Source organism: Sphaerodactylus townsendi, linkage group LG03, assembly GCF_021028975.2.
Source record: "Sphaerodactylus townsendi isolate TG3544 linkage group LG03, MPM_Stown_v2.3, whole genome shotgun sequence".
Classification (NCBI taxonomy): domain Eukaryota; kingdom Metazoa; phylum Chordata; class Lepidosauria; order Squamata; family Sphaerodactylidae; genus Sphaerodactylus; species Sphaerodactylus townsendi.
The window spans coordinates 138,740,380-138,756,050 of NC_059427.1; the positions used below are offsets into that span (position 1 = coordinate 138,740,380).

The 15,671-nt window shown below is 42.5% G+C and overlaps 1 protein-coding gene across 8 annotated transcripts in view; it reads left to right on the top strand.

Moving 5' to 3' along the window:
* The window catches only part of LIMA1 (LIM domain and actin binding 1), a 73,605-nt gene that overhangs the window by 12,223 nt on the left and 45,711 nt on the right, over positions 1–15,671 (top strand). For 4 of the 8 annotated variants that reach the window (XM_048490620.1, XM_048490623.1, XM_048490622.1 and 1 more), the window contains exons 2-3: positions 6,428–6,564; positions 12,376–12,421. In XM_048490620.1, the coding sequence (XP_048346577.1) occupies positions 6,446–6,564; positions 12,376–12,421 (165 nt within the window). In that variant the 5' untranslated portion in view covers positions 6,428–6,445. Of the gene's footprint in view, positions 1–277; positions 293–6,427; positions 6,565–12,375; positions 12,422–15,516; positions 15,571–15,671 lie in introns of those variants that run through there. The other 4 variants (XM_048490619.1, XM_048490624.1, XM_048490625.1 and 1 more) reach the window with 2 other exon arrangements.

Below are 15,671 nucleotides of genomic sequence, written 5' to 3' on the forward strand. Positions count from 1 at the left end.
TGCTTATAACTGGATAGCAAAACCTCAGTTTTTAGGGAAACTGGCAATTCTGCCAGCTAGGAGCCTGTTTCTGCGGAGTTCAAAACTGCTCTGGGATCCCGAAACCCATATTTGTTCCTTCCTGAAGCGCCTGTTTAGTGGGGAGGGGCACCTAGGTAATACTTGCTTTACACTTGAGTGTTCATGTGTAAACATTAACCAGCAAGAACCCCTGTGGTGCTGCTGTTCTGAACCACCACTGGGTGTGCCAGCATTAAAAGTGAAAGAGACAGCTGGACTTTGCAGTGTTCAGGTGGGTTAGTTTTGATTCTCTTCTGGTGGCGACTTTCAAATTTGGGAACAGGGAATCCTAGATCAAAAGAGAAGGAACAGGGGGTGATGTGTGAACTGTCTATCTGATTGGGCTTCCTCACCCATATACAGGTTCAGGGGGGAGAGAGAGTATTCCAGAGCATGTCCTGTATACATGTAGGGCAATGGCGAGCTCTCACAGCCCTGGGCAGTGCCCTTTTGTGAGCAGAATGCCTGACCGTGGACACACCTGGGTATCTCTGCCCTGTGCAGGGAGTTTCTTTAGCATGCAGACGGATGTGGGAAGTGGCAGAAAGCCAGAAACAGCTTGGCTCAGCTACCCCAGTCTTGAAGACAATTTGCAGGAGTGCCACTAAAATCATAGTAGTTCAGCACATTCGGTTGTTGACACGAATGTGTGTGTAATCGTGTAAGCCCAGTGGTGTTGATTCTCACCAGTGGTGGCTGATGCGTCTTGAGCATTTTAGTAAAGTCAAGCACCTCCCTTGTTTCTCCACAATATTTTTATAAGTTACGCTTGATCGTTCTTTTCTTGCTACTTTTCTTGGTCTTCTGCTCCTGACACGACGCTGAATCGGCAACCAGGTTGAAAACAGATATTTTTATTTTCCTTCTAAAGAACTCCTTGCTCCAGGTTCGTTTGTCTTCAGTGATCCTGAGACAAAAAAATGTGTGTAATGCTTCTCCCCTCCCCCTCCTCTCCATCTGCCAGCTGGCACCTGGGATGTTTTTATAAGGAACGAAATAAAAGAACACGTACAAAAGACTTCAATAAAGTGAACAATAGAAGGGAAAGAGACACTCTAAACAGGATCGTGCAAAGGTGCTTTTATCACTCCTGGGCACAGAATTCCTTCCTCACAGTGTAGTTCTGGGCTGCCATAAATTTGCCAGCCTTCCTTGCAAGATTCTTAGTCCTAGCCTTTCATGATGGCCGGAAGAGAATAAGTATGAAAAACTATACGCCTTCCTTCTGGATCTGGAATATGTACTTCAGCTAAGGCCAGTCAGATAGATGGGGTCTCCAGGGTTTTGCAAAGGTCTAATAGAATGTATGCCAGCGTATCATATACCTTACCTTGAAAATACCTGTACAGAAAAGGTTTCCTTGTCTGGAGTGCTGTTTTGATGGCCTAATTGTTTTACTTATGAGCCTTCTTGCCATCTGGGATCATCCTAAAGTTGTCTGTTGGTCGAATTCTCCCCTTAAGCTGGGCTTTTGCCCACAGCACGAGCCATTCCTTCTCAGTGGTGGATCCACCATCATTAAGTGCCCTCCCAAAGGAAACGTGAGCCCATGTGCCAGAGGCTTGCTGTAAGAAATATAAGGCTGTTCTTTAAGATGGCTGTTGGGCACAGCTTATTTCATAAGCATATTCTGAGGAAAATTTGCATAGGCTTTCTTTTTTGTGTGTGTTTTAATTATCTGAAACTGCTTTAATTATCTGAAACTGCAGGTCCGGCTTTTTAACGAGTTGCTTTGTGTGGCCTTGGTTGACGGGAAAGGAGGAATATAAATACAGTAAAAAGCATTGTTATCTAGCACCATTATCCAGAACGACCAGTTAGCTGGTATCACCTGGAGGACATGCTCCTCCCACTCAGCCGCCAGACCTCTGTGTCTTCAGGGACATATCTACTTGTGCCACTCCAGCTGGCTAGGTTGATGCCACCAGCTGTTGCTGGGCTTGTTGTTGGCAGCCTGCACTGTCATCTTTGGATGTCTCCTTCCCTTTCAGCTTCCCTTATATGCCCCAGCAATCATACCTCTACATTTTCGGGAACTCACCCCATTACAGACAACCATCTTGATGCCTCTAGGTCACGGGTATTGAACTGATTTGTTACAAGTGCCAGATATGATATAAATGTGACTTGGTCAAGCTGGATCCTGGTTTGTGGGAGGGGTGGTTGCCTTGGCTGGTGAGCCCCCAGCAGACTTGCCAACTCAGAGCAGCACTGGGGGAGGTGGCCAGCATTGGGAGGGGGTGGGTGGCTGCGTCAGCTGGCAAGCCCACAGCAGCCTCGCTGGGCCCGATTGATACTGGGGGAGGTGGTTGGCACTGGGGCATGTGTATGGCTTCCTCAGCTGGTGAGCCTGCAACAGGCTTGCCAGTTTAGATTGGGACAAGATGGGGGGTGCCTGCACTAGTGAGCCCACATTGGGCTTGGTAGGCCAGATTGGGAGCAAGCTGGCTTGTGAATCTAAGTTCCCTCTGGCGTGGTTGCTTCCCCTGCTTTGGGCATTTCTGGGCTTCTGACAGTCACTGCTGCTAGCAGATGTCATCCTGATGAGTTGCTTTCCCCTTTGGTCCACCTAGAGCTGTCTGGAGCTGGCTGTGCCTGAGGGCTCTTGGGCAGCTGCCCCACTTGTCTGACTGCTGCATAGGGTGACTCAGTGCAGTGGTGGGATTCCGGCTATTCGCACCTATTTGGTAGAACCGGTAGCTAATTTTTTTGTCTAGTTCCAGCAAATGGTTGTAATCCCACCCCTGAGTCCTTTCGGAACCGGTTGTTAAATTATTTGAATCCTACCACTGACTCAGTGGCTTGTTAAGAAGAAGGGTCCCAACAAGTGTGGGCTATTTCCATAGTTTTCTCAGCGGGGTGGGGTTTGGTTGCTGTGGATTCCTCTAGGTAGCAGGTGTTTCTTGAATAACCAAAAAACCCTGTTCTCCACCATGAATGACAAATGACAAAGATTTTACTGCACTTAATTTTTCTTGGAGGGGCATTTGATGATGATGATGAATACTTGGGAGACCATTTTGTGCATTTACGGATTAGAAATCACTGTGCTAGAGCCTTCTGGCATTGAGGCCTTTGTTCCCATCTCTGAATGGTTTACTATGTGGTTGACTTTCAAAGGAGCAGTTGTTCTTAGTGAGCAGCAAATTACTCTGAAAGAAGTGTAGAATGAATTTTACAATGCATGTGCAGCTGTGAGTAATACCCCATACCTTCCCTTGATTTAATTGGAACCAGAGTTCATTGGGGAGTGGCCTTTGATACCAGGGATCGTCACTGGAAAATGGGAAGTGAAACACTTGTGATTTATGGTATTCAGAACACTTGTAATCCTTAAAACTATTTTATGAGGTAAACTGGTATTTATTCCATACTCTGGGACTGAATTTGACAAGAAATGGTTTGCCTGTGGTCATACTGTCTGTCACAGCAGTAGTCTTGCTTGCCTCATAACTCCTGTTTTCTTTACCTTTTCTCCCAAATTGGCACATGAAGAGAAGGGACTTCAGCCTCTCCCTTACCCTGGTGATGTTTCCTAATCTCCAAATGACTCTGGGACTCTTATTTGCCCCTCTGGGGAAAGCCTAGGTGTATCCCTTTAGAGAGCTTCTCTCTTTCAGTCTGGTTATTCCACCATTCAGGGAAGGTTTCAATGCCAGGTCACTTTCCCATCAAACAAAGTAGAAGAACCAGTTTTAGTGTTTCATTTGAGCTGGGTCTTACAGCTGTTGGACTTCAGAATCTGTTTCAGAAGGCAGTAGTCTTTCCTATGCTGATTCTGATAGTTTTGCTTCACACACGAAGGCAAGATTGGAAAAGAGGTCATCTGAGCAGTGATTTCTTTAAGATGCTTTTGAATGTGTCTTCCCTACACCCTTTAAAGTGGAATGTTTTATGAATGGTGTTGGAAAGGGAGGTATAGCACCTTCACAGTTCCTGGAAATCTGCTCTGGCAAGACTGGCCATGCCTTTACTCAGGTGACCTAGACTAGCTCAATCTTGGAAGATCTGAGATCTTAGAATATCATCAAGGAGGTCTAAGGTTTCTATGCAGAGGCAGGCAGTTCTGTTTATCCGTTGCCTTGAAAATCCTGCAAGGGGTCTTCATAAGGCACCTATGACTTGACATCTCTTTACACATGCAAAACTGGCCTCCATTTATCTGAAACGAAGACTTGGGTTTTTTTTCCCAGCACTTGCTTTAACGAAAATGGACGTGTGTGTCTTTATATGCAAGTTATAATTATGTAAGTAATAAAGGTTACACACACAACATTTATTACTGTACATAATTGTACTTTTTATTCAAAGGTAACCCACCCATTTCTGCACTCCACATGTTGAAAAAACTGGTAATGTTTTTTCAGATGAAGAGGTTACCAATGGATAGTACCAAGGAGGTTGTAAACATTTAAGACTGGCTTCCTTGGGGATAAATATTGTATTTGCAGAATGTCCATCCATCACTTTCAAATCTCATTTTAATCTTTGTGCTTTAAACCGTGGACACCTCATATGGGAAATACTGTTGGTTTAGCATCAGTTTAACTGGAGTTGCTCGCCTCTGTCTTGACATGGAAGACATTGTTGGGTAAGAAAATGAAATTGCCTGAGAGATCAAATATTGCTCTGGGCTGTGAGTGATTTTCTGATTGTTGTTATGTTAAAACGAGAGGAAAGACAACTACACCCTGAATTCAGCATGCTTAAATAGCAACTGGTAGGAAACTGAACAAGGGCACTTCTGGTCAGTTTGTGAAATCACTTTTAATGTAGCAAAAAGGCTATCCATTTCAACCACCTTCGTTATCATTCCTTAGCACTTGCTTGGTGTGATTTAATGTTAAATATGGTGTAGTGATCAGTATTGACCTTGTGTCTGGAAAACCCACATTTAAGTCTGTCATCTGCTTTGAAACTTATTCTACCTCACAAGGTGGCTGCAAGGCTATAGAGCTGCCCTTGAAGAAGAGAAAGATTCAAATGTACTTTAAAATAATCATTTAGAAAATGGCATCTCATGAATGAAACTACTAGGTAGGATTAAAACAGATGTTCCTACAAGGTTTTTTTCCTTGTATTCTGTAAGCAAAAAGCTTCCATTTCAGAAAACTACAAGAGTAAACCTTTTGACACTTGTGTACAACAGTGGAGCAGTGTGGAGTTGGCTCAGTTTACTCGCTATACCCTTTTCAGGATAAAGATGACAGATTTGTGAATTCATCCACCATTTCCTGGACCATCTTTATTCTAAAATGCTCTGCTTGGGTCCTAATGCCTACCTAGTTCTGTCTCCAAGGCACTAGGACCCAAGTGGAGCATACTAGAACAAAGACAGTCCAGGAAATGGCAGATGAATTCACAGATCTGTCATCTTTATCCTAAAAAGGATATAGTTATTTAATTGTCCTCAGTATATGGCCGATTAATCTTGTTCTGGTTAGAGCATTTCAACTGGGTTGCATGGTGGGTTGTTTGCATCCCCCTGTGCTAACTGGCAGATATTATAATGGAAAGCTTGCAATATCCTTCACAAGCAGTAAGCTTAGTGCTGACTTATGACCATAAAGGTGTCTGCATGGGGGTAGCATTTGTTTAAGGTTTCTTAACTGTAAAAGGTTTATTTTTCTTGTGAATTCTTTAGTTTAGCTTGAGAAAGCTGTCCAGGGCATTTAGAACAGGAGTCAGGCTGTCTGCCTTCTGCAGAAGCCTCGGGACAGTGGAAATGAGCAAGAAGAATGCTGGGGAATGGTGTGTGTGCACACCCTATCAATTATTCTGAGATGTAATGAGTTACGTATTATCCCATATGTATTATCCCATTTGATCTTTGCTGTGCACAATGTCTCTTAAAACAACTACAGTAAAACTCCTGGGATCTGTATTGTATGTGTAACTGGGAGATTTATGTCCAGAGCACCAACGTACTTCTAAGCTAGTGTGATGTAGTGGTCCAGAGTGGAAGATTCTAGAGAACTGGGTTTGATTCTCCACTCCTCCACATGAAGCCTGCTGGGTGACCTTGGGCCTGTCACAATTATCTCAGCCCCACCTGTCTCTCCTCTTGTGGGTAGAGGAAGGGAATATGATTGTGAGCCTCTTTGTGACTTGTTCAGATAAGGAAAAGTGGTGTATAAAAACCTACTCCTTCCTTCCCTTCTAACAGTTGTAGGAGGTCACTATACAGATGATTGATGTCTTTGGTAGAGGAAAGATGTTAACCATTGTGTCTTATTCAGTTTTCTGAACCTATAGCTAGGAATGTTGTGTAAATCTTTTTCTACAACAGGAGAATATGCAGTTGTAAAAGGCTACTGTTCAGGTATGAAGCCCAATATTTTAAAAATGTATTCTCCCTCCTTCCCAGATACTGCTACATTTCAGGATGGAGCCCTCTCCTTTTAATAGAAGGCAATGGACATCACATTCTCTGAGGATCACGGCCAAAGAGTTGTCTTTGGTCAATAAGAACAAGTCATCGGCTCTTGCAGAGAGGTTCTCGAGGTAAGTACTGTAACTGGGAGATTTATGTTCAGAGTCCCCCTGAAGAATAAACTGTGTGCTCTTATTACTGTTATCAGAGAAGCTACCAGTAGTTGGCCATTCTTCAACAATTCCCAGTTACTGAGTTTTTAAGGCTTGAGGAACCTCCTCATGCCAAATAATAGCATTTTGTTGTGAGGAAGAAGATAGCTATCCCATTTATGTGTGTGTGTATGGAAATTCTGTCAATGTCAAAATATTGTAATTTGAAGACCTGGGCATGATGCTATGACCTTGTTAGCCTAGCCTAGCCTGATCTCTTCAAATCCTGGAAACTAAGCAGGGTTAGCCCCAGTTAGTGCTTGGATGGGAGACCGCCAAGGAAGACTAGAGCAAAGGAAAACGATCAAGAGGGGTTGCCATTGGTTGTGGAGTGAATTTAAGTAATACTGTGTACCTCCCCTGCAGTGATGCATCACAACCTGAGAGTTGCACTTTAAATAAGAGCTTTGTTGTGTTCCTTTTAACCAGGGAGGGCAGAGAACTTGGGGAATGTTGCTATGTTTTTGTTGCACCAGGAAAACAAACTAAATGGTAACCAAGGGAAGAAGCAGCCTTTGCTTGCCAAAAGTCTATCTTTTAAGTGTTCTTTCAGGAAATGCTTTGACTGAATTCCCATGAGAAATATAAGCTAAGGAGGGAATAGAACTGAAGCGAACTGTCTGTTTGTAACCTACACTTTCGGCAGTCTTAGCTGGTACCAATATGGCAGTTCCTTCTCAGTTGGCTGAAATTGGAACTGCTCTATGTGGAAACATTCAGTATGGGGCAAGAGAGGCTGCTTCTCTGAATATTTTAAACACCTTCAAGCTTCAGGGAAATGGGGAGTTCAAAGGCCTAGAGTGGAGATGCTCTTGCAAGTGGAATTATTTGTGTGTAACCTAGCTCCTGAAAAATAAAACCTGCCACACTTGTAGCTCAGTTAGGGAGATGTACGAAGAATTTTTTGTGCTGGCCATAAGTGTTGCTTTTTATAAAGGATGTCAGATAGGCTACCTGGTAATCTATTGGTCTCATTTTAGGATGCACTTCCTAAAAGAAGGCTGAAAGAGCTTTAGTGAGCTTGCATTCAGGGTTTTCTGGGAAACGACATGGAACTTGATAACTGCTTTTCTATATTCGGAACAGGAGGTGGATCTGTGAGTTTGTTAACCCTGATTCAAATCGGGAAAAGAATGCCCTGATCCAGGTTTTTATGGTACTATGAACGTCTAGATTATTTTTTTGTCAGAATTGTTTTTAGGATTGTGAATGTGTCAACTTTTAATTAAGCATCTCTGTATAGCAAATGCTCCCTTGAGTTTCTGTAAATCCCTGAAACGCTGATTTGAAATTATTGTAGACTAAGCTTCTCCTTTAAGCTATGAATGTTGCTACTAGGGTTTCCTGCTCTGGCTTGGGAAAATTTCTGAAGATTGAGCCTAGGGAGATCAGACTTTGGGGAAGAAAGGAAGCTCAGCAGGATGCCATTCCATAGAGTCTACCCTCTGGAGCAGCCATTTCCTCCAGGAGAGCTGATCTCTCTAGTCTGGAGACAAGTGGTTATTCTGGGAGAACTTGGAGCCCCACCTGGAGGATGGCAGCTATAACTGCAATGCTAGCATAATTCGAGTAATGCCAGTCAGTATGTGGTATTACAGGACCAATTTCTGTTCATCTGATTGGGTATATTCTCAGGCAATGTCATACTCATTTAAAATACAAATCAAACCCTAGAGATCATTTGAAATAGTGTGTAGAGAGAAAGCAACTGTGATACATTATTACTGTTGATTGGGAAAGGACATGAATTGCTGTTTTGAATGAATGTTGCTTGAAGGGTAAAACTGAGTTGTGAACTGATCTTCCATTGGTACCATCTTGGCCATTAACTCTGTATGTTGGCTGAAGCAAATCCCTGCTGAGGTCTTGGCACACTTCATCATAATATAGGGATAATGGTAGCCTGGCTCGGCCTCCTCTGAAGGGTAATTTGCAAGGATTTCTGAGAAATGTGCCAATTCGTTAAAATGTGGTGTAAGTACACAAAAGGCAATTAATCTATACCATGTGGGTTTTAAGGTGTTATGGAATCTTCCTGTTAAATACGGCTCTCCAGCAGATGCATTACTCAACATTTCTTTCACAATACTGTGAAAATTATCTTCTCTCATCAGTTCATTGTTGTTGCTAGCCTGAAGGAAACTAAAAAACATTGGCACAAGTCTCAACTATGTAATGCACCCGGTAACTTTTATTTTTGTGGAGCCTGTAGTTCAGTCTCCCCTCCCAAATGAAACTAGGGGTCAAGCTAGATGGGTCAAGCTAGGGGTCAAGCTAGCTTCCCTCCCAAATGAAACTAGGGGTCAAGCTAGGGGTCAAGCTGGAAACTAGGGGTCAAGCCAGATTTGAATGCAAGGAACTAATTTCTGATTCAGATGGGTATCTTGATGCAGGGAAAGAACAAAGTTCAGCCCCTCTCCCCTATGCCATTTTCCTGAGCAGAAATGGCCCAAAAGGTAGTTTGTGTTCCATTGGGAGTCTGCATGTATATCCTTTCCACATGAAGCAAATAGCATCCCTTGGCCATTTGGGTTTGGGGAAACAGTTCAGGGGGATAAGCTGAAGCCCCCTCTTCCCTTGCAGTCCTGATCCATGTACCTGGGAAATGAGTTTCTTTGCACCTGATGTCTGGTCATCTAAGTCCAAGTCAGTTAGGATAAAACCTAGACACTAGACATTACAAATTGTAATATGTAATTTGACCCTATGCATAACATTCACAATTTGAATAGATGCATCCTCTTCCTCTATCTGTTCCCGATCTCTTCCTTTTCTTATGTTCCTCAGGACATTGTTGCCTTGTACTCTATAAAGTGCTGTGAACAGTGATGGCAGGATATGAATGACTTACTTCACTTCGTAGGTGCAGCCTTTTCTCCCAGCTTCTCATAGTTTTGCCTGAAAAGCCTCCTCTCTTGTTGCTGAGCATACCATCCATTTATTTTGCCACTGGCCCCCCAGTCTTGGAATGGCTTGCTTCCTGGTCATAAACTCAGCCAGGGTTCAAAAATGTATTTCATTAGAAGAGCAGGAACAATGGGAAGGTAGAGTGCTGAGCTCCATCCTGGTGGACATATTAAAATCTGTACTCAGCTCTGTAATTTACTAGGGCAGTGTTAACATGACACAGAGTGACTGGCATGACATAATTTGCTATATGCATTTCAGGCTCCTTGACTTTTTTGAGTGAGGAAGGATGCCAAATAAGAAATGGGAGATGCCAGCTCTTTGGGTGGGGTTTTTTTATTTTGGCTGTTGCATGTTGTTGACCAAGATGTGCTTTGAAATTTGGTTTTCAGATAGTAATTGTGATGAACTTAACTACATATTCATTCAAATTGAGCGAGGTTTTATATAACCTGTGATGCTGTAGGTCCTACATAGGACTGTAGGTCCTATGCTTGAAGGCACAGAATGTATCAACCTTGTGGAAGCTATACAGCCCTGGGTCTGATCAGTGTCTGGCTGGGAGACCTTCTGAGACTCTTGTGTATGTCACCCTGGGTTCCATGATTCAGGAATGTTAGGATATACATTAGTGGCTAACATTGGATTGGAGAGACCTGGCTATGAATTCCTACTCAGCCCAGCAGGTGATCTAGACTCAATCACCTTCTTTCAGCCTAACCTACCTCATAGAGTTTTTAAGATAAAACAGAGGCTCAGAAAATCATATCTACCCCACTGAGTTCACTGGAGGAAGACAGATACTTTAAAAAGTAGCACAGCTAGCTAAAACTCCAGGAAGGCAATTGCCCTTTCTTACAGATTCATGCAATTTTGTTAATGCATCAAAAGTTGAAGAGGGTCCTACCAACAGAGTGGATCCTTTATCCTTTTGACTGGATCTTGTCTTGATTTGTGCTTTGTAATGTAACATACCTATGTCATAGGACAGTGGAACTGCTAGCCTCGCTTTTGTAATAACTCTGTTCTGTTCCTCCCCTTCTCCTGCTCAAACCTTTGGATATATAGATATTAAAAGTATAAATAAAAATCTCATCTTCAAGCAGTTAATGGTGTGGGCTATATGTCAATAATGGTGTTAGTCCTTAAGATGCCTCAAGCCCCTAGGTGTTGGTTGCATCAGACTAGCATAGCTACTCCTTTAGAATTTGAAATTAAAATGTGGCGATTATTAAGAATAGAGATAATCTAATCAAAGAGGAATCTGGGTTCTAGATCAAATCAAGCCTGAACCCTCCCTAGAAGCCAAAACTAATAAATTGAGGCTATCATACTTTGATCACATTATGAGAAAGCAGGAGTCACTGGAAAAGACAATAACGCTAGGAAAAGTTGAAGGCAGCTGGAAAAGTGGAAGACCCAGCATGAGACGGGTTAACTCAATTAGGAAGCCATGACCTTCACTTTGCAAGACCTGAGCCCAGGCTGTTAACGATGGGACACTTTGAAGGTCATTAATTTATAGAGTTTCCATGAGTTGGAAGCAACTGGATGGCACTTAAACACATACACACACTTTATATGGGCTAAGTAAAAATTGAAATGGGTGTGTAAGGCATAGGACTAGGAAAACTATGAGCGAACAGGAACTTTAATGTTTTTGCCACAGTGTTCTTTAGTGTAGGATAATTCATAGGTATATTTGGTCCCCTGATAGGGAAGATAAGCCATTCCAGATGTTCCATTCTGCCCCGTTCTTTTCTCTTTTCCTTCTCAGGGAGAACCGACACAGTTTGCCATTGAAATGAATACATTCCCAGTGCTCCAACATTCTGATTTGTTGTGGGATTAAGAGAAGAGTTGTTGCTTTGTTCTCATGTTTCCCTGTTTGCGATTTTAAGAGGGGTTATATATTTAGTGTTGCATTAGTCTAAGAAACGTGTCTAGCATCAGATACAGTGGAACCTCGGTTATCGTTGCTGTCGGTTTTCGTCAGTTTTGGTTTTCGTCAGTTTTTTTCAATGAATAGTGGCCTCGGTTTTTGTTTGTTGCCTTGGTTTTCATTGGTTTTCGTTGGCGTGTGTGCGCTAATTTCTCAACGAAAACCGGCAACCCCCTGCTGCTCCATTTCCAATGGGAGTCTCAGTTTTTGCTGGTTTTGGTTTTCGCTGAGGTTTCCAGGATAAATTGCCAACGAAAACCGGGGTTCCACTGTATCATGCACCTAATGGTGGTGTGAAAGGATCACCTGAGTGGGTAAGCGCCAGATGCTGGAATACATTTTAAAGGTCGGCTTGAGTTCAGAAAGTTCAGGAGAAACCTGTCCAATTTCTTGCCTTGAAAATCTTTGTAATGGACTACATAATGAAAGAATGGTTAGTAGTAGAATACGTAGGTGGAGCCTGATAAAAATGTAAGTGTGTAATGCAAGTATCTGATAAATGTCAGTCCATGGGTGTGGCAAGCAGACCTATTCAAGAGCCGTTGACTTTGATGCTTTCCTCAGGTCTGTTAATATTTCACTGACTGGCTTAAATTTACAAGCACAGCAGTGAAATAACTTTGTAAATAGTGGGCGTCTTAACAATTCAGTCAGATGTCACAAGAGGCTTAGTCTTCGAAGCTAGTTGCTCTCTCACTTCATTGATTGTAAATAACTTTTAAAACAGCTTGGTAGGTGACTGTTGTGTTTTGCCTGTCCCGTCCCCCTCATCTCCCAAACAGCATTGTTGATAATTCTGAACATCCAGTTTCTTAAAAGACTTTCAAACTTTCAAATCTGAAAATTTTGAGATTTTGCTTCTTTTTTTGTTCTTCCTAAAGGTACCAAAAGGCAGCTGAGGAAGCAACTGCAGAGAAAAAAAGAAATGTAAGTATGTTAAGATTTTTTTAAAAAAGAAAATGCCCAAGTTCTCAGTTTCCACATCTTCCAGAGTGGCAGCTCTTATGGATAGCTGAATAGTGGTTTTTTCCCTGGTTGTCTGTATCTTCATCTAGTGTTGACTGCAACATTTTCCTTACATGGTTTTGTTTGCCTTCTTGTCCAGATCTATCTCTGACCCACTTTCTAGTCCCTCTGGGGGTTGATGGAAGCACAAGGAAGTCAAATGACTTTCCTGAGGTCTTGCACTGAGTCACTGAATTGGCTTTTCGGAAACTAAAATGTTCCTGGCTCCAAATTCCTCTGTCCTAACCTCAAAAGTATAACTTTCTTTCTGCTCCGCTGTAAAGGTAACTGTTCAGATTCTGGGCCTCCTCTTCATTTGTTCCTAAACATTGAAGGTTAAATGGATGCTGTTGACAAATCTCAGTAGCTACCTCAACTATTCAGTATAAAGTATCTTTCTGTTTTTGTTTTTTAAATACATGTCCTAAAGCCCATTTTGGGAAACAGCTAAAATTGGTTCCTTTTCTCAGTACCATGGTTTGGAAACAGTGTAACTGAAGTTTAAATGCTTGTGCTTTTTAAAAGAATCTTTGTGCCATACCAAATCATGCGCCCTCCACCAGAGGCAGAGCAAGGAGAAACTGTGCCTGGAGCATGCGCGCACCCTGAGGCCCTGCTGCGGTGCCACCTGCCCTGGAACTGCCCCTCCATGGCGCGGCCACAGCTCTGCCCAGGGCGTTGTGCTCCCCCCATCCTGTGGGCGCTACGCCACTGCCTCCACTGGCACAAAGAGGCTTCTTTGTAAAGTGTCATAGCACCTTGTCCAGCCCATGCCTTTGTCTCCATGCAAGTCAATTATAAAATATTGAGGAGGAAGATCGAAGATCACATTATAGTCACAATAAATAAATAAATAAAAGTAAGTATTACAGTGGCACAGCAGTGCCAGTTTGTTGACTCAAGTATCCCAACTCTTTATAAACAGAATCCTGTTCAAGGGTCAGCAAATTCACTTCTTCATTTATTTAGTAAACCTCAAATATCCTCTATTTTTTTCTCAGTTTGTTAAACAGTATTTACAATGATGGATCCAATTTTTAAATTTTAAAAGTGAACACAAGCAACTCCTGATCTACTGCTATATCCTGCAGCTTTAGTATATGTACTGAGTGTAAAAAAATGATTTGACTATGGGGAAATGATGGCATTGTGACTGGCAACACACTTGGGCATAAATGATTATTGCAACATCTACTGTGGTATGCCAGTATTGCCATATCCTGGCTGTGATGGTTCTGATACATGACTGAAAGCTTTTGATGCTGTTCAGCATTTGAAATCCAACATTTAATTGCCCTCAGGACAACAAACATGAAGCTGGCTGAACCCAAGACAAAAACTTTAAATAGAACCCTCTGCTAGAGGATCTCTCTGAGGCCAGTTTTCAGCCAGTCCAAGTGATGCTTTTGTGGAACAGAGGCATGCAAAGTGCCGTTCCTTATTCTGACTGTTTCTGTACTTCTGAAGAAAAAGAAATCGGTTTGCTACTTGTTTCACAGACAGGGAGCCAGTCTAATTCCGTTACTGCAGTTGCCACCAACACATTCCTAAATTTGAACAAATTTTGGTTGAATGGGCTTGAAATGTTGCTCCACTGGAGTAGTAGGATTCCCCCCCCCCCCCGTTTTTATTTTATGTAGGAAATTTATATTCTGCTTCTACAGAGGCCTTGCTCAAAGCCGCTCCCAAAGAAACAAACCAATAAATATCTTCTACTGTGTGGTTTTTGTCTTGAAATGTTTAACAAAATATACCTTCAAATCTCAATGCTTAATTTACATTTGAAGCACCCCTCTGAGTGTAGCAAGAATGCCTGTCCAAAAGATGGACTATCCATTCCACTTTGACCCTAAGCTAGGATATCTTGCTTTTCTTGTTCTTTCTGTATAGGTGGATGATAGGGGTTATTGCTTGCAGTGATTGATTTAACTATCAGCATGGAATAACCACTAGTGAACCTGAATAACCTGGATCTGGGAAAGAATACAGTCCCAGTAGTAGGCACTGTTCCCGGTTACACTGTTCCCTGTTACACTAACCTCATGAGCACCCCTGGTGTTCTGGTTACAGAAGGGGCTTGAGAGACACAATATTAGATTTGAGCAGCCCTGCTGTAAATATATTATTGGTGCCATGTTAAGACCTTTTGTCTTGATTCAATACTTTTAACTCTTATTCTGGATTCCCTGGTGTATCAGAGGTGGGTGTTGGGTAAGAGCTCTCTTGCAATTTTTTTCATGCTGGTGCTTCTGTCATTCTTGCTTAAGATAACCTTTTAGCCTACCTACAAGGATAGTTGATTACTGGACCTAGTTACCCTTTGGGAAAGCTGACATTCTCTTTGCTGTTTTGTTTTGTTCAGACAAGTCTTGCTTTTTTATTTTTGATTGCTATCAAATGTGGTTCTTTTAAGAAGCATTGGTTGTTTCTGAATCACTGGGTGTGTAAGTAATGCACATGGAATTCTGAGTCTGGTACAGAAGACGGTAATGTCCAGAGTGTCCAGCTCATACATGATGTGTCTGCAGCTTGGTCATTCCTTTGGCTATTGAAAATTAAATCCTAAGTGTGTGCGAGAGCCAGGCAGTCTTTCAGCAGAGGTGACAAGAAAGGGCTACCAGCTGTACACTTAGTCATTGCTCTGATGGATAGCTGAGACACTAGATGTGACTGGTGGTGCCCAGGGCATGTCAGGCCTCCCTGTATGCAGCAGGGCACTCGGTGTCTCTTGCTGCAGAAGCTTCCATCTTGTGCACCTCCGCTCTGTGTATCTTTTTGATGCCTCTTATCTCATCGCGTCACTTTTCCCCCTGCATGTTCTGAGCCCAGCTCGAAAGCAGGCAAACAAATTGATACCTGTGTATTTCTGAAGCGTAGTTGAGATTCTTGCTCATTTTGCAAAGCCGTATTGAAAATGTGACCAGGAGAATAATAGGGTGGGACTTAAATCCCAATATAGCTGCTAATCCCGTTTAATACTCTAAAGCCTCACAGACCTGTTCCACTTTGCAGTTAGACTCATGCTTGGTAAGATACATAAGGAGCGAGCTACAGATATGCAGCGTTGGCAGGTACCGTATATTAATTTCTTGATCATAGACTGGCTTGTCAAGGAGGAAAAGGGATATTAGCAGCTAAGAGGCTTGAACCCTTGGCTGCAGGTCTGTTGGCA